The sequence below is a fragment of the Styela clava genome, chromosome 15, assembly GCF_964204865.1.
Source record: "Styela clava chromosome 15, kaStyClav1.hap1.2, whole genome shotgun sequence".
Lineage (NCBI taxonomy): Eukaryota > Metazoa > Chordata > Ascidiacea > Stolidobranchia > Styelidae > Styela > Styela clava.
In genome coordinates, this window is record NC_135264.1 from 6,153,124 (window position 1) to 6,172,767 (window position 19,644).

General features: G+C 35.1%; 1 protein-coding gene across 1 annotated transcript; it reads right to left on the minus strand.

Moving 5' to 3' along the window:
- Nucleotides 1-5,048: 5,048 nt before the first annotated feature.
- On the minus strand, nt 5,049-19,064 carry LOC120334288 (uncharacterized). The gene is made up of 13 exons (XM_078120526.1): nt 18,878-19,064; nt 17,034-17,836; nt 16,392-16,446; nt 15,726-15,912; nt 14,918-15,065; nt 14,579-14,712; nt 14,358-14,504; nt 13,026-13,072; nt 9,752-9,914; nt 8,882-8,971; nt 7,994-8,190; nt 7,476-7,718; nt 5,049-7,231 (listed from the first exon to the last, which is right to left on the minus strand). Exons 2-13 carry the CDS (start codon nt 17,629-17,631, stop codon nt 6,796-6,798), a joined length of 2,445 nt encoding a protein of 814 aa, XP_077976652.1. The 5' UTR covers nt 17,632-17,836; nt 18,878-19,064; the 3' UTR covers nt 5,049-6,795.
- Nucleotides 19,065-19,644: the final 580 nt, after the last annotated feature.

Sequence of the window (19,644 nt, forward strand, 5' to 3'; positions counted from 1 at the left end):
CATAGACAAATATAGTTGGGCTATGAAGACATAAATTTATAATCGATTTCACACACTCGCATAGTATTTTAAAAATATACCACTTTTCAATTTGTCCATCTCTAGTAGATGAAAAATCACAGATCCAACAATTAACATGTAGTAAGTAAACGAAATTCAGTACCATTTATGATTCTAAATTACTTTAATCATGAATTATTAAACTATGTGGTGAAAGAATGTCCTAACTGCCATAGTCAACTATCAATGACTACGCAATAATGCGCAGAATTAAGTTTGACAGCAGTCATTCGATCTCAGGTCAACAATATAGAATTCGACAACATGGCACGCTAGAGTGATTCAAGAGTCTTGCTGCACACTAACACAAATAATTTCTGTAACGTTGTGTCCGACCAAGGTCAGACTTCTTCAGACATACGTAGTTCAACATGTTTCGTCTGACCAAGGTCAGACTTCTTCAGACATACACAGTTCAACATCTGATGTATGACTTGTTCCTACATTCTCTAGAAAAAGTGAAATGGGAGAAACTAGACGTACCAGCCAAAACAAATGCACTAGTAAATTTCATCATTTATTTCATTATTTATGTTCCAAATATGTATTTTCAATGTGTTGTATAAATAAAACATACTTTCGCCTTACTATCTGTTATTTGTTAGTTTGAGAACCACTGTGTTGGACAATGCCCCCAATAAAACAAAGAAAGCTTGATGGCAATCCTTATAAGCAAAATGGAGTATAATCTTACACTTTTGACTTAAAAATTTATACTATACTTTCTTTGAGTGACACAGGACTTCCAGAATAGGGATGACAAAAATCAATATATACCATTTATATAAATGCAGATATTTTTTTTAATAATTTACTAGACACGTTGATTCAATTCGTTACCACGAATCACAAATATCTTGAAAAAAAAAAAATTTGCGATAAAATCCCCAAAAATACAATTTGTTTTGGTACAACATGAAAATTTACACAGACTAGATTATATATTATCATAATTAGGAGGAAAAGTCAAGTGTGGCTATAGTAATTTACTGTGATATTTATATTTACTGTGCTATTTTATTTTCGTATTTGCCTGTGTTTATTGGTTTGTTTATGTTATTTGATATGGATAACGGCCTGGTGTGATAAACGAATTGAATTAATAATGGTTAAGAAAATACATTTAGCGCATAGTCAACTGTTTCAACTTCCGTTACCATGGTGCAGTTACCACGATAATTTTGTCAATTCAGTATTTAAAATAGCGTTTTTTATCTGTCACAAGGCATAATACAAAATTTATGTTTTTTTTTCTTTTTACTAATTTATAAGACCGAGTATTCAGGTATTAGAATTTTCATTTAGGAATTTGAGTCGCGGACTTACTTTTTAATTATCATTCTGTCATTCGCCTAGAAACTCGTCGCTGATGATAGCACAGTAACTGATAACAGAATACCAAGTTTTTTAAACTGCACATTTTGGGATACTAAAAAAAACGATCGATGTCCTTATGGCATTTCAAAAGCAAAGGCAGAATAGACATTCTGACAATAGACTAAATTTTAAAACAGCGACCTGCTAACAGTCAGACAGTCATTAATAATCCAACTTAACTCCAAAATTAGGCCATCTTCTAACAATCCTGCTGCTGTGCTGTACCGATACTGACAAACTGGTCTGCTGGTGGTAGCCCTATTTCAGTATTTTGCCAAAAAGATGGTGACCCGTCCTACTGCTGTACCGCAGTACCGGTACCGGTACTGTGTGACTGTCATCTTTCTGGACCCTTTTCCGGTATTCATTTTATGTGATATATTTAGTCTACTTTTATTTCTTTAATTACATGATTTCCACGTCAGTAACTACCCGTTTTTAACAGAAGTAGCGTCAAATGGTACGGTAAGTAGTGAATTAACTTGTGCACCCACGCACAACCCAGCAATCGCAGGTTCAGCCAGTCAAGGGTGTTGTGGAAGACTTATTCGTAACGTTCACCATGGTGTGCCAACTCAGATCTCCACAGAAATACTAAACAACGGTCATTAATAAAAATAGAATACCACCAAACGCAAACCACAAAAGATACTGAATAAAAATAGGCAGAAAACAACCACAGAGATACAGGAAGCAGAACATCGAAACTCAAATCAATTCCTTTTGTTTGTGGAAAGTGGATTGCATCACGTGATCAACGAAACATGACTTTTGTGTGATCACTAGCGACCTCGGTGGGAGCCTATGTCATTTATTTGTTTGTACGTGATCACGTAAATTAAAATAAACGCAATAAAATGATTTCATCATTTTGGAAGATTCAAAATGTGATCAAAGTAAAATTTGAGTCAAGTGAGACAGCAATATCGTCATTCTATATAAGTGGTGTTTTGTTTGTCTGATGACGTCATTGACGTACCTCTTTTTGACTTAACCGCCCCCAACTGGCGTATAGAAATAAAAGCATCATGAACAAAGAGAGCACATGAGAGATAACAAATCCTGTGGTAAGGTTTAGGTCGAGACTAAAATCGCTGTATAAAGATAAGAATGTAATGTCACACATTTTCCACTCTGTAATAATAATGGATAAGGTACATAATTTAGTTTGAAATCCGCCATAGTATGAAAAATGACCCGCAAGACAAACACATAGAACGAAAATTGAAAATTCAAAAAAGTTGTCAAAAGTGAATATGAGGTGTAAACATGCGTCATGAATAGGCCTACACATAATAGACAGGCATTCTAGCTCTTGCGAGAAGAAGAAACAAGAAGTAACGAATTAAATAAAAACAAATAGGTGAGGGTAGTGAAAATATATAATAAGAACTCTGTAATAATTGACGTTTTAAAAATAACAGATATGACAAATAGGAATTATTACCGAATTCTGTTTGGAAATATAGGGAAGTTTATTTCATGCATATTTCAAATTGAGCAAGCATATTTTAACTGACTTGTTAACCAAGACGTGATACCAAATGAATTTAATTTTAATATATGTGGGGTAGCCGCAGTGTAAAATGACCGAATTAAAGTGCTTGATTTTTTTCATGATCATTTTGTTATTTGCAATACGGTTAACAGAAATTTTTGGAAAAAGGCAAAAAGTCGCGGGCTCTCGTAAAGTCGATCAACCCACGAGCAACCACGTCTCACATCAGCAATTGTACGCATGTCATTGTTGGTTTTATCATTTCTTATGAACGATTACGCAAAGTCATTACCACAATTGTACACAAATGTCTCTCTGTAGAATTTAAGACTGTCTACAGTCTATACTTGGTATTTTGGCTGTTGATGCTTGTCTACAGAGAATGGAATTGAGGGTGGATGCATTCTATGATTATGGTGCTATAGTAGAAGATATACAAACGAGTTAGCCTATTCGAAGACCATCAGGGAGAATGTTTCCATGTGGCAGCGCTCCTAGTTCTGTTGCGTTAACGAAGTGTTTTCTTATCTTGGTAAAGACAGACTTGGTAAGCACAGACCCTGGAATTAATTCTCTCCAAACTCGGCGTATAGCCCCGTAAATCACACAAATCGTCCGAGAGGTCCGTTCAAATACGGAAGTCTGGTTACGATTTATATTTTCTCTAGATCAGTGATTCCCAAAGTGAGCGATATCGCCACCCCTTCCCGGTGGGCGCACCCCCCCTCCCCTTTAATTCTATGGAATAGTAACCGGACAAGAGGCCGTGGTTCATGATGAGGAATCGAAGATGGATTTTACCGAAGACCTTTGAGGTGATATTTTGATGCAGGTCATTAGGCAAGTAGGCTTGAGACCGCCCAATAAAAACATTATGTACTGTTTATTATGTTTATTTGTTCTGTAATATATTCAATTCTGACTTATACATTTTTTTGTAGTGCCAGGGGGCGATGAAGTTGTATAAATTACTGTAGTGGGGTGATGATGAAAAAAGTTGGGAACCACTGTTCTAGGTCTAGACTCTAGATTAGAATCTAGAACTAGATGATCATTTTTTTTATTAAGTATATTTGCTCAAAGCAAAGTCACGAAAATTTGTTTGTTCTACTGATTCTATAATCAGTTTTAATTTATTGGTTTTTATCAATACACTGCTATACTGATCATACTTTTACTCATTAGGAATGAAAGAGAATGATCTATAAACGAAGTTACGGATAACCACTAAAATGCCAAGTGCTACGGAATGTGACATGCGTGAATGGACGTATTTGTGATTTGCACAAGTGAAATATGCAGCCACGGGACAAATATCGGCGGGCAGGGTAAAGAGATCCAACTTTTATTGACGCATTTCGACCTACTTTCGTGATATATCCATTCCAACTTAAATTCTTGGAGATGAAGAATCCAATCAAACGAAATTTGAATGATTCTTCTAGTGTTTCTTCCGATATTGAAATTAGAGCTATATCAGGATTATTATAACTTCTAACAGCGTTGTTTATCGGACATCGCATCAAAACAAGTATATATAATAAAAAAAGAGGTCTCATCAGAATAATGAATGAATCGCAGATGTGAATATCCTGAAGATCATTGATAAATGATAGAAACAATGTAGGTCCAAGAATTGAGCCATGAAAACCTCCAGAAATATAGGAGTCTTTTTTTCAACACGCACGTTGGCAATTTAAACAAGCTAGATCCAATGGTCTCACTAAACCATTTGGTGATGTTAGCCACAGGCGTAAACAGCGCGCGTTCATTGGGATGGGACATCACAGACCTGCTATTTATCAATCCCGCGTGTTTGAAAGCGTCCGGTTCTAGTACATAAGAAAAGTACTGTTATTAAGCAACAAATCAACCCACTGAAAATACCTATTCGAGAGCGAAGTAAGTCTGTAGGGAAATTCTAGTAAATATTGTTAATTATCAGTGGCCTCTTCCATCCAGCTTTGTTCCGAGAAAAAGCTACGAGTAAGAGTCCTATTACGTCATTATGCAATTATACAAAAAAATTACCCCTGCCCCAAAATTTGGGGCTGGCTACGCCCTTGCCTCAACGTACACTAACTCATACTCCCAAAACACTGAGATCAAATACCTGAATACATCTGAAATGTATTTTTAGCCGATACCTGATACAATTACCGATAGCATAACATAGGATAGAATTTAATCATATGGCAAACCACAACCTCTCGTCCACATCTCTAGCACAAACCCATATTTTTCATTATTTGCACTTCTTAAATTAACCAACGTTTATTTGAATTTAGACATTGATCAAATTGAACTATAAACAATTTATTCCAGTGACAGTTATAGAAACAATTTTTCTACAATTATCATTGTACAAAAATGGGGCACATATGAATTACATTTCGTGCGTAATTTATCTGCAGCCATCGTTGTCTGACAAACTAGTTAGAAAAAACAAATGAATTGAAGACGAAACAATGATAAACAAATACATATCTACATGGTAGGTAATCTATGGCTTATGGAACAAATGTTACTTATATCACTAAATGAATACTATCACAAAAATAAACTACAATCATGTTTGCTGCTATTCAGATCGAAAACACAAAATTATTCAATGGCAAATTTAACCTAAAGATTTTCATAACACACAGATCAGTGTGTCTTAGATTACAGAAATTTGGATACAAATAATCATACAAAACAGAAGTTCAAGTGTTAAATAAATTTTCCTCATTCTCGAAGAATTAATGGGTCACCCTGTGTATATCATTGCTAACTTGAACTTAGAACATTTTAGAATACCGGTAATTTTTGAGAAATTGCCCATTTTCTACATTGCCATTGTTAACGTTAAGGTTTTCTATATTAAGGGTACAATAGTATAGTAAAATACAAACAAGAGAATCAAATGTGCGTGAATTTTCAAGAAGAAAAAAATTGAACAATGTGTCACATATAAGTGCATTTAATTACGTAAAATTGTCATTGACACCAAAGAAAATCGTTTCCACATCATAAAACCTCATTGGAACATTTATTTACTTATTATAATAAAATTAATGCTAAAAATACTTCGAAGAGTGCAAGTGGACTGAAAATTATTAGGCAAAAGAGCAAAACTACAATTGAATTGCCTAAAAATTCTTACCCCAGAGTTTTTGACAGTGAAATGTACACGCAAATTAAGTGAATTATTTTTCCCCGTCAATTGACAGCGAAAAAAAAAACTCAAAATTTTTTAAAATCTATCTGAATGTACATTTATACAGAAATACATATCGACTTTATACATAAAAAATACAGATTGCTGTTCGCGTGGAGCTAATTAAACTGACTGTTCTGGAGATATTTATGGGTTCTGCTTTATAAGGTCACCCCGTACATAGATCCATTCAAAAAAGCTAGAAGCAACTACGAGGAGACCCCTAAATTATCCTAAAACAGACATCCCCAATTTTTTGCTGAGAGTCAAAATAATTATCCTACAAGTATTACAACAAAATAATATATTGTAGGATGAAATAATAATAAGAAAATGTCACACATATAACTAAGAATTGCAAGAGATGAATACACGTCACAGTGAAACTACCTACAAAAATATGTGATAACAATAAAGAAGCAATCAAGCAAGTGAAGTGTTAGTATGTTCTCAATTAGAACTCCACCAGTTTACAACAATTTCATCTTAACCTGGTAAAGCTAGAATAAAATTATTAATATTGCAAGTATATACAACATTGCCTTGCTTATTATACAAAAGCTGATACTAATATAGAAACTCATTACTTGCACAGGAAAACAACTATGTAGGTAAACATTCCTTATTGGAAAAAGAATATCATCAGGTCAAAGTTGAGAGTTCAAGGTTCAGGTAGATTTGACCAACTCACATCAACTATATCTGAAAACTTTGACGGTGAACATCCACTCGCTCCGAGTAGACTAATTCCACTCAAATCCAGTAGTTTACTGAAACTGTTGTTTAACGCCACGCAATCAGCACCAAAGACACTCGGAAGAAATCCTTTCATTGGAGATTCATTCGAAGTGGAAGACGGCAAATCAGTGGTTGAAATTTGATTCAATCGAGAAGGGGACTGGGAATAAGTGCCTAAGATTACTTTTTTACTGCTGGGACTGACGAAATGCTTGACGGATTTGTCATGTAGTGAAGTGGTCCCTGTTCCTATATTGAAGCCATTATCTATGTTTTTCTCTATGTTGCTAAAAGGTAATTTTTTGGCTTCAGATCGACATCCTTGTGGACTACGCAAAAATCTGGAAGGTGTCAGTGACCTAGAAAAATAATATAAAAAATAAGTCAGACACAAAGCGAATTTTTTTTTAAAATGTCAAGTAAAGTATAGGATGAATTTTACTGGTGTCAAAGGTCCATTAAACACCGATTGCAATAGCGAACGTTTCAGAAGCGTTTGCCCCACCCCCATTGCAAAACCTGGCTGCGACCCTGCTTAAAAGTGATAAATATCATTGAATATGTGCGAAAATGCTCAATTGATTGGTTAAAAAAAATAATAACCTGAGGGGTTTCCTTCCATATTTCTCATCACATATCGGTGTTGAAGTTGGTTGATGATATTCATCATGCATAGAAACTCCCTCTTTTCCAGGTGTTGAATATACTTTGCCAGCTTTGGAGAAAGTATGGCTATGTTGCCTTAAAATAGCATCCAAATCTTCATTAAAACCGGGAGAAATCGTAAATTTTTGATACTGAAGCTTCTTGCATTTCTTTCTTGGAGGGGTACTTCCTATTTCCTCTCTGTTTGATGAAGATGTCATGAAATATATGTTTGAATAAATAGGAAAGGAAGTTAGAATATCGGATTTTTAAAATACCAAATTCCCTATGAAACAAATACTCATTTTACAACAAAATGCTCTTGTGTATATTTTTCATGTGGTGAATTTTCCTATGCGGCAGTCCTTCCAAATAAGCATTATATACCGTAAGTCTAATCCAGTCACAATCGGATCTGCAACGTCATGCATTGCATAAATATAAATTTATTTTGAATGATAACAAATACAACTTACTCGCTGACAATATCTTTCGAGAATAACGATTTGTACGGAGTTTCCAAGTCATTTAATATCTCACTGAAACTGTTTGGCGAACCAAAACCAAACATCGATGAATTTTCTTTAGCGGATCTGAAATCTGTGAAATCTTCTTTTTCAATTTTTATCAACTTTTTGGAATTTTCTGGAGATTTTCCTGATTTGCTTTCATCCTGAACCAAAGAATGAAATAGTGAAATGAATGATGACATAATGCAGAATTCCAAGAGTGTCGAGGCCAGGGTCTGTTTCATAATAAAGCTTAATTATTTGAAAATATGGCCTATACTAAACTTCAAAACATTCTTTTCTTCATTGAGTTCAATGATAGTTCTAAACACCATAAATACATAATGACTGAAAAGATATCATAATCTCACGATGTAAAGTGTTGGCTTTTATCAAATGCTCTCACTTATTCATCCTACAACCGATAAAAATTGGAACAGAAAATACCAGACTTTATTGGCAAACACACCATTACTACTCCTGCCTTTGAGTAAAAAACTACCCTTCTGTTTCATTACTTTATTTCAACCATTTAATTTACACAAAAGCAATAGGAAAATTCTCACTTTTTCGAAGCTAGCTAGCTGATTTAACTAAAAATTTAGATCACAAATTAGTTTTATTAATAATAAGAGATGAAAGCCATCTTTAACTAATAATAGCGTTGGAGAGTTGCTGGCTAGTTTTAAAGCAAAAGGGAAGCACGGCAAAAAAATTGCCACCTGAGTGATTGTATTTTATGCTAAGTATGTTCAACACATTTTCCAGACTACTGTCATCCCGAAAGCAATGGTATTTACATTTTGATAATTCTTTTTAATACTAAAAAAACTTGAGAATAAAACTTATACTCACGAAATGTAAAGAACTATTTAATGAATCATTCAATGTCTTCAAAGGTTGTTTTCTTGGTCTTTTTCTAACTTTAATATTCTCTTTATTATCCTGAAAGATTGTTTCACAAAAGTTAAGTTTTATTAACACAAACAAATCAAGACAAATCAAACAACAAAATGTGACAATATACCTTGGGAAACGTGGACAGTGACATATTACCGAACATCAGACACAATTGAATTATAAATCTAATAATGAAGCGATCATTAGCCTTACTAGACTTTTTACAATTCAGTATTCCTCACTGGACATTTTTTTTGCCCATTATGTGTGGCGCATCGTGCTTGTGGCGCATCGTGCTAAGCGTTGGGAATACGCTCGCCACCACACGTCTGATTACCTTGTATGGGTTCGCAGGTATCCCATGCAGGGATATTTATGTGCGAGAGGTTTGCTGGACTTCTCACTGTCACAGAGTAGTGGTTCACGTAACCGCTGGCCGGTTACGGCTTCCTCCACTATCGAGTCCATGCTTCCGAATAACTGGCTAACTAATCCCATACCCGACATGGACTAGTAACCGGGCGAGAGGCCGTGGTTCGCTATATGATTAAGCCATCTTATCAGCTTTCCACCACAGGATAAATATGTAAATCCTATCCTATACTTAATACATATATATTCCGCATGAATATTTCTATAATGAAATCTTGGAATTATACAAATTAATAAGTTAATAAGTAAGTTAATTTAAGTAAGTTAATTAGTAACCTACTTGCCTCATCCAAAAAACAATTTTGATAGCTATATCCTACCGATAGAAAAATTTGCAATTCAACTGCATGACCTACTTCACACAAAATTGTTCAATGTTATAATTTTACATACTGTTATAACATCATTGGAAGAAGTGCTTTGATATTCTGAAGATATTTCAGGATAATGTTGCTTGTATCCAGCAGACATCATGCTGGTTTTAGTCGTTGATGAAGGAGTCATCATACTCATGTCGGAATGACAACCAGAGTCGGCAAACAAAGAGGAACAATCCCTAAGCAAAATTACAACGAATTAATATTACATTCAATAATATCAGAAAACAGTAGAGAATTTATAGGAAAATATAACTAGGGATATATTTCCTGGCAGCTGAAAGTTATTTATACGACATTAGTGATGTCTTTCTCTTCGGCCCCATACAAGCAGTTGCTACTACCTAACAATATGTAATGAGCCACTCAGCCACTATTATTTGGAAGAACCAGTATCTTTTTGTTTCGGCATTACCTACTCCAGTGGTTCTCAACCTTTCATGGCTCGTAGCCCCCTTCCGAAGGCATTTAGCACTTACGGCCAGGGATGGCCAATTCGAATAAAGTATTCGAATGTATTCGAATATCTCGTCATTCGAATATCGGAATTCACGTTCATAAGAATATCGGATATTTGTGTGACGTCACACATTTTCGACGCCGCTTTCAAGACGTTTCCGCTGAATGAAAACATTCTCGATAGAAACTTGCGCGTGATCGTTTTTATCACTCGTCAACGTAACGTGTTATTTAGGCCCGTAAACGCCTTTACGATTGTGTTATTTTCCAAATTGTTCCACGATCACGATAACATTTATTTTATTTTTGTACGCGCACAGAATTGTGAATCTAGTAAATACGTTTATCGGCGGCGAGTTTCTAAAGACAACGCAACTTTTTGATTGAAAAGCGGCAATTTAAAATACTGGCTTGGTTTTTACCGGGTCGCCTTGACGCATCGATTGCGTTTCTTTATTTATTTATTAAGTAATATATTTTGTTCGATTTAATTATATTTATCACGTTTTTGTTAGACTTCCCCGAGGGTGCCGCCGCTCGATAACCAGAATTGGTTTTCGGCGTCTCCTTTCACCCTGGTATGCGGTCTTTTATATTTCCTTTATTTGTGTATGTATAATTCGTACTTTCAGCTTGGTGAAGAAATAAATTACTGATTACTGAAAATAAAACCGTAAACAACATAAGTTTTATTGAGGCCCGCGAAAATTTAAAAAACGCTTTTCTAGGCAGTGAAAATCGCAAAATTTCGTGTGCCTTTGGCACACATTATGTTTGGTCGGCGTTTAGAAACATATCGTTACTAATTGAGGGCGGGATTTGCCTGATTATCCATTACTTTAAATTGCCGTCGAATATTTTCGGGTTAACACGATACAAGGTTTGAAACGCGACTTTTTCCCTGGTTTCCCTGGTGAGGATGTATATAATATAATTAATCTAAAGTATATTCAATCAATTTTATTGTGATGAAATAAATTTTACTCTGAGATATTTTACTCTGAGCATTTCGATCGAGCGGAGTCACTGTTAACAAGTACATCTAAATATTTGCCGAATTAGCAAAATACGGATAAAAACAATATTTAATCGGACAGTTTACCTCACGTTTTTATTTTTATGGCCGCGGACTGCAATGGTATATAAGAGTGGTGAGGATTTTATTTTGTCGACGCAACCGCAGGTTAAATTAAAGACAATTAAATTAATAAGAGCAACACATTTTAAATATGTCCGTGTCGGTCACGAATTCATCACTTTGCACAACAGAAAAATATATATTCGTTGTTATATTATTTGTTGTAAAAGTCGACTCTTTTAACAGGTGGCATAATCGCGGCGATGAATATGTATTTTTAATTTACTGCTAAACTTTATATGTATATTCATTGTATGAAATGAATTACTCTCTACACTTAACAGGATTTTATATAATTATTTGAGATTTTTCTAACGGCGATAACGAGTTGGCAAGATTGCAAAAATACATATTAAAATTAAATACATCAAGCAGTTTATCTCGTAATTTTAGGTCACAGATTGCCGTGGACCGAATAGTAATGTTTTTTTTGACGTAAGAAGAAGCAACCGCGAGTTATGTTGGACACATTAAATTAATATATAAAGATATTTTAGAATCTCGTAGTTGTCATGGATTGAATATTTTACGTAACAGAATGATCATTATACGCTGACAAGACGGCTCTTTTAACGAGCGCGGAATCGCGGTGGGTGTTACAGGCGGCAATGAGAATTTCCGATTTTGAAAATCCTGACTGCGCGCTGGCAGTGGTTGTCATCTATTCTCTACTAATTTATTTCTAACTCCAAACACAACAATATGTTACACATAATAACAATATGGTTCACATAAATTTATATACAAATATACTGGTAGGTAGTAGAATACTCTAGGCTTAAATATTAGAATTTTTAAAGGCATAATGGATTTTCGATTGTTGTTGCCTGTATTGCCAATAAATTTTATTACTCTCAGAAAATATACACAATTATCTGAATACAAGTAGTATTTTTGTCAATAGACTCGACTATTATCGTAATATCATGGTACCAATGATAGAAAGCGTCAGACAACTCCTTGGCTATCTTTTCATATGGTCATTTGTACAAAGTGAATAATTTCAATAAACTGACTGTGTCACAAGTTGCTATTATTTTTTATTAATAGCTATAAACTATCAATTACTCTGTGCACATATTATACTGTTGGTCTGTGGCTTCATTCTGATATTTCTATTGAAGCTTATTTCCTAATTTACTGGGTTTTAATCAACTAAAACAAAAATGTGTTATTTTCGATTTTAGAATGTATTCGGAATTCCAGATTCGAAAACATTATTTTAGAATGTATTCGGAATAGTTTAGTATTCGGAAATGGCCATCCCTGCTTACGGCCCCCTGTTTATCATTCCAGTGGTATTTATAGTGACATTTTGATTGATAGATTCCAGATCCCATTGTGTTTAAACAATTCATGCTCAGCAAAGTGAAAACACCCTGTGAAATAACCTTATCAAGCAATACGACTAGAAAGAACAGGGAGCTTTCTTGTGAAGTGAAAAGTAAAATTGGTTCTGCGCCTGACGTCTAGCATTGTGGCCCCCAGTTGGAAACCGCTGGCCTACCATATGTATTACACCCTTGGTGAAATGGGGACAAAGGATTTGAACCAGAGATGTGATCAGTCTAACGCTTCTAATCACTAGGCCATCGTGCTGCCCAAACAGCTATCTGTGATGGATTCGAACTAAAGTAAAATCGTATAGATCGATATTTGTGTTACTCTCACTTATAAGTTATAAATCACATACCTTGTTGCTGACATACTGGTTCCACATCCATCTGATTGTTGTTGAGTCTAGCAAAATGTAAAAGTTTATTAGTCAAACTCAGAAAAGATAAGTTTGGGAACTTTTAATTTTGTTCGTCTTTTAGCTTTGTGCCCAGCTCGTGAATTCTCAGAAATTGTGATAGAGAGAATATCAGATACTGTTAAAAATCCCTGAAAACAAGATACGGGTATCTCCTTGTGAACAGTTTGCTCAAAGTATCAATTTCTCGCAACAAATGGAAGCTTGACAATACAAAGAATATCAATTATAAAAAAAGTTTGAATGTGGCATCTTTTCCATTGAATGATTAGGGCATGATGCCAAAATTTTTTTTTTATCAATAACCCATCATTACCCATCGATCTTAAGATCGGTAAGTATATTGATAGGTATTTGTCTGTATGTATGTATGTATGTCTGTCTGTCTGTTAGATGCACGCGATATCTCACGAAGGCGTGGTTGAATCTGCTCCAAATTTTGCATGTGCATTCATCATATCTCGGACCAGAAGCCTATTGATTTTGGATGAATTATGTCGTATAATTAGCGAGTTATTAATTAATTAGTGATGAAGAGATCTGGATTTTCACAAATCGAGAGATTTTCGAGACGCGCTGAATGTGTGTGTGCGTATCAGATGCGCAAGTTTTCACGCTAGTGAGTCAGAGCGAAGGATACACACCGCTAGATCGTATCTTGTGATTAATCTTTGAGCCTTGTCCATATCTCTCTTGTAACTTTGACGTCGTCGCGATGCGCAAGTTTCCTTCGAGAAATTTTCCACACTATTGAGTCAGAGCGAAGGATACACGCCGCGAGATCGTATCTCGTTACTTATAATTACTCCTTAAAGTTTAAGTCCATATCCCTAAATCAGGTTCGGGGTTGCAGAATTCCTCACCAAAATATCGCTAGGCTGTGTTTGAATAGCCGTCGCAACCTGGGTTAGCGCCGTTGTATTTAACACAAACTATAGGATTGGTAAATACAGAAATAGGCTATTGGCTGGAAACTAACCGAAACAATCCAGTTCGGATTTGCAGAATTCTTCATAAAAGTATTTCCACGAGTAGTATTTCGACGACATGGGGAATTGGCTATTGTTTCCTACATTTCTGATATTGGCTGAAAACTAATCAAAACAATCCAGTTCGGGTTTGCAGAATTTTTCGAATCGAAACCGCAGTTTCTGTTTTGGGGGATCCCCTAACTTTCGATCGATAAGTCTTCGGTCTCTGACCGATATTCTCGTTTACTGTATCGTAATGTTATCTTGGAGCTGAAAATTTAACAAAATTATTTAGTCTTACTTTTCCAGACAAAGGAAACAGAAGATAAGGTTGGGAAGTTGAAATCTGAGGAAGAGCTGATTTTTGTCCTTGTAATAATACTTCTGGATCCCAAGATGATCCTTCAATCATGTGACAAGGTCGAAACATATGCTGAGCATCCCCTTTCTGAAATTACAAACTATTAATAGAAAACAAATCTAACATTATTTTGGGTTAACTAAGTAAATGTACAAACTTACAATGCTTTCTAATGTAAGAGGTCGCATATTTAAATCTGGTCGAAGAGTCCAATATGAAGCTTTCGAAGAAACAGATACTTCCCGAACAAAAATATCATGAAGAGACAAGTTGTGTCGAATTGAATTTTTCCATCCTTGAATAAAAATTAAGATTGTTTAAGTGTTTTCAACACGTTTAATAGACGACAGGTAATCAGAAAATTTGCACCATTCCAATTTTGCAAGCTGTAATAAATGTGGGTATTCGTTCATTGGCTGAAATTGAATTATTAATATTTACCAAGACAGTTTTATAAAATATTGCCTTTGTAAGCTTGACTTAAGTGAATAAAAATGGACCTGGTTTTGCCATTTTAAAATAAGGGAAAGTTTCTTCAATCCATATGTAAATTTGTCGTAACGTCATTCGTCTTATCGGAGAACTGTTGATTGCGAATTGTATGAGAGCCATGTATGAATATGGAGGTCGTCCACTTTTTAAACTTCTCTGAAAAGTATCGCAAAAATGTTAATAAACAAAATGAATGTTAATTAATCTTTAAAGCTAAAACCATTGTTCCTATATAATTTTGACAGGCAGAAAAGTAAACCAAATTTCAAAAAGTTTCCCTGTATTTCGTTAATTTTACACACAGAAGAAAAAAAACATCATTTTAGAAAGATAGATAAGAGATATCGCTAATACCCAAGAATATGACCAATAGTCAACAAGATTATGAATGTGTTGAATCTTAAACGCCGCTCAAGGTATTCACACTCAAACATAGGCAGTTCTCGCTGATTTTGATTATGAAACTGGATGTTGTGATTTGTGAATAAATCTTGGAATTATCGTATATCCTCACATATAAGACAAGTTTAAAATTAAAAAAAAAGTTGCCAAACTAAGTGATCGTAAGCATAACTCTGATCGCACTCAAACGAAATTGTGTTAACTTAAATCCAACAGCTACAATTTGATCGTAGGGTCCAATTACATGCGAATTTTTATAAATTCACTGTTTTAGGGCCGTTTTTAAGGGCTTGGCTTATATGCGAGGTTAAATGTATTACGTTTTGGTATTCATGTGAAAACCGCCATCTTCAGAATTTATAAAAAAAATAAAAAATTTATACCATTTATTGAAAAATACAAATTTAAACCTACTAATGGCAACTGTCGAATATGACTTCCATCTTTTTCGACTCTCATAGGCAAAAAGTTATTTACACCCATGTGTCCGAGCCATGTAATATTGGTCAAGCTGTCATCTACTACATTGGGCTTCAATTGTCTTTCATCAATCATGGCCATTGTTTGACCAGAGTAACCACCTTGTTGCTCCAAACCATTGCTAAGATTAAATTGACAGCACAAAATCAGTCATGTTTGACAAAAATAATTTTAGATGAATTTTGAATTATTTATCAATTTTAAAATGAAGAATTTGAAAAGCAACATATTGAATAATAAAATATTCGATGATAACCTGGACAAATCGATCAATCCCAGAAATCAAGACAAATATTAACAAAATAATACAAAGCGAGTCACAATATATTGCACTTGCATTTAGCACAGCATATACTCTTCTTATCATTGAATTCATAACATCACCACTGAGCGTGGTTTTTGCTTGAGGCCAGCTTTAAACCACCTCAATATTGAAAGGTCCATGCATGCGAAACAATTATCGCAAAATTTTGATTACACACATAACTATTGGTGTTTATCAAGAGGGATGAAAGCGATGAATCCTCATAAATAAATAATTTTGAAACATCATTTAAACTGACATTCAGTCTGAGGCATGAATAAAAGTTTTACCCTTACCTATGTGGATGAAGCCGCATGTTGGGAACTGAACGAGGTCGAATATTTTCACAATCTGAAAAATGAACTTGGAATTGAAATAATTGAATCTCAATATCTACTCAGAATAATATAGCAGTATGGTCACTCTACATCTGACATGGGCAAATTAAGAACGGCCCGTGGGCCAAATCCGGCGTGTTGGATAATTTAATCTGGTCCACCCGATGCTATTACAACCAAATTTCAATGTTTCATCTAAAAATGACTAGGGAATTCGTTGAGATTGCAATTAAATTGATTTTTGGCTAAAGGATTACTGTTTTCCACTTTTGCTTTTGTATCACTGTAAATATTGTTCCCAAAATGTAACTTTTTACGTCCAGGTAGGCAAAATTTTGGGCTCTGGTCCGAAAACCTTGCTCACCCCCCTGCTCTACATCTATGAATAGTAACAATAAGCTGTATCAATGGAGATATATGTGAAATAATACTATGAGATTTTCCAGGACTGTGGAAGATTCCCATCTTCTGGTTGATAAAAATTTGACAGCGACGCTGGCTCCTGGTTTACAACAAAAAAGTTGGCCTATGCAAGCCTTCTTATGTTACATAATAAAAATAAATGAGAAACAATCAAAACATTTTTCTACAAATATTTACCTAAAACTCCAGTTGGACAGTAAAAAGGTCCATATCCATTAGAACATTTCTGATCCATCGGAATGATTCCACTAATAGCCTGGCAATTGAGTTGTCCATTAAAAACTTGACCCATTGAATTGATCTGTCCAGTAGATTGAATATGCTGGTCATTTATAAGTTGAGGTCCTCCATTGCCAAAATAATAGTTCTTTGTCATTTGGAAGGGCTGCTGGTACGAAACAAATTGTGATCCAGCCGGATGGATTGGAATTTGGGAGGATTGTCTCCACATTGATGAACTTCTTCTGATATTTTCATCCGATGGTTCAATTTTGACGGAAGGATATTGGGTGAAGATTTGTTCCCTTCTTGAGGAAACTGGGCCAAATTGACACATATTTTTGGTTCGTGAATGGTTGATGTCGGGCATGCTGTGAAGTCTTGGTAATGCCATTTTCACGGATGATTTTGATTCCGAAACTGTTGTCGACACATTTTGAGATTTAGTTGTTATGGCACCACACGAGCTTCGACGTAGTAAGATGATAGGTCTAGTTGACTTTTTTTGCAACATATTTGAAGACGAAAGTTTTTGAGTTTGCTTTGATGAATTCATTATTCAACGTTGCACTCAATTTAAATTGAAAGGAGTGGTGTTTGAATTTCATCCAGGTACTTCTTCACAGTGAGATTTCAATTAGCATCAAGGCAGTACCAACATAGAAAATGTATGGCTTGGATAAGTAGTACCAAACTGAAAAACACCTACACAAAGAAGCTCGCACTCATGACTCATGAAGGTGCAGACTTCTACTGCAGTACTGAAAAATCAATATTTTTACAAAACAATTAATTTTAAGTGAAATCACAGATTTAAAATTTCCATGAACAGTATGGTACAGTTTTTTAAAATTCAAAAATTTTCCACTATTTGGTTCAATAAAACAAACACTTCATATTTATCTCTGAAACAGGGGCATTTGGCATGACGGCAGATCGCACCATGTTTGACTAGATAATATTAAATAAGTTCATCAGCCTTCACATGACCAAAATTGTGTTTTTTTTGGTAAAAACTCGAATGCTAAGGTAATATTAGTCTGTACATCAAATTATTTTTTTCTGAGGAATTGAATGGTGACATTTTTAGATTGCACCTCCTTTTAGTTTATCGCGCAACTTTACTTCACTGTAATTTTACAAATATTGAGGGACAACAATGTCCGGAAGTCCCTGAAAGGAGGGGTGTCTGTTCATCGGCAAAATGGGATTCTCTGAAACGAGACAATGTCGCTCGATCGGGAGAGTGTGCCATACCGGTACTGAATAATTTAATTGTTGTTACCAATTAGGCTAATCAATCAACATTTCACGCAGCTGTCATTACTAGAAATTTTCGAAATCATGTCTCATTTGTAAATTATATTGACAAGACAGCAAATTCAGAAATTGCACAACTAATCTGAAAAATGATAACATTTGATAACAAACATATTTTTAGCGTATGGACACTTTGAAAATGGATAAAAGATGGTCTAAATTAACGGACTGTGTGCTGAATTTTACCCCATTATCCCTATGAAACTGATAGAAGGCAATAGCAGTAGTGAGCAGTTCAAATTATTTCTTATTTTATGGCTTGCCGTCAGATTTTACAGCGCTTATGATGCATTTGTTTTTAAGCAAGTTTGTCAATATTTTATGAAAAGGCTAACTTAAAAGGTAAATGGCAAGTGTTGTATGGCATTCAGTGATCAAACTTACAACACGCATTTCAGTTTAGGCTAGTTATTGTTAAAGACCGTATATTCAAGCAAAGTAGGTACCGGTACGGGTAACCCTACGATCTGACTGTAACTTACCACCTTTCACATCCTGTTCAACGTGAAACTTAACAAAAATCGCCCAATAAAACATATGCAGATAACCAGTGTTCTGATCGTTGCTTATTTACACCGGGTACTGTTACGATAAAGTATTCAAAATTGCTGAGAAGTATAACGAGAAAAAAACTTAAAAGAGATATCTCGGCGATAACGACTAACAGCGCATCGACAGAAGTTCGAAAAACCTCTCAGAAAACAATCGACCAATCAAAACAACGAAATCGGCGAAACATGATGACGTCAAACAGCTATATTTACCACAGCGCAGCGCTAAGATCTGAAGCTGGAGCCAGACCCGACCCGAAATTCGGGGCAGGTCGGGCCTGAAATGTCAATTATTACGTTCGGATCGGGTCGGGTCGGGCCGGGCTTCTCTATCGCTGACTTTTTTTTTTTTTAAATAAATATATGTTTATAAAAAATATATACAAAAACTATGTGTGGATACCCATCAACACGACACATACTGTTCTAAACTCTTGCAATGACAATTCAAAGAAATCCTAAATAAAATATGAAATTTTGGGTTTGCTTCGGCCTCGAGCATGCGAATCCAGTTATTTAGTCGAGCTCGGGCTGCTCGGGTTTAATACCCACGGGCCTGGGTCGGGCCGGACTGAAATTTTTTGGAGGGACAGAAAAGTGGGTAAGTGTATGTTGATCATTCTGTCTCTACCCTATAACACATACCGTACACAAAGCAACAGCATTGCAACAAAACAGAAAGAACACTCAGAAAAACT

Bases quoted from the DNA above. Each gene is read 5' to 3' on its own strand.
- LOC120334288 (XM_078120526.1), bottom strand. From the start codon at position 17,631: ATGAATTCATCAAAGCAAACTCAAAAACTTTCGTCTTCAAATATGTTG. The intron at 16,447-17,033 runs GTAAATATTTGT...TTCATTTTTCAG, and splicing joins CTGTCCAACTGGAGTTTTAG to ATTGTGAAAATATTCGACCT. The intron at 14,505-14,578 runs GTAAGTTTGTAC...TTGTAATTTCAG, and splicing joins CTCTTACATTAGAAAGCATT to AAAGGGGATGCTCAGCATAT.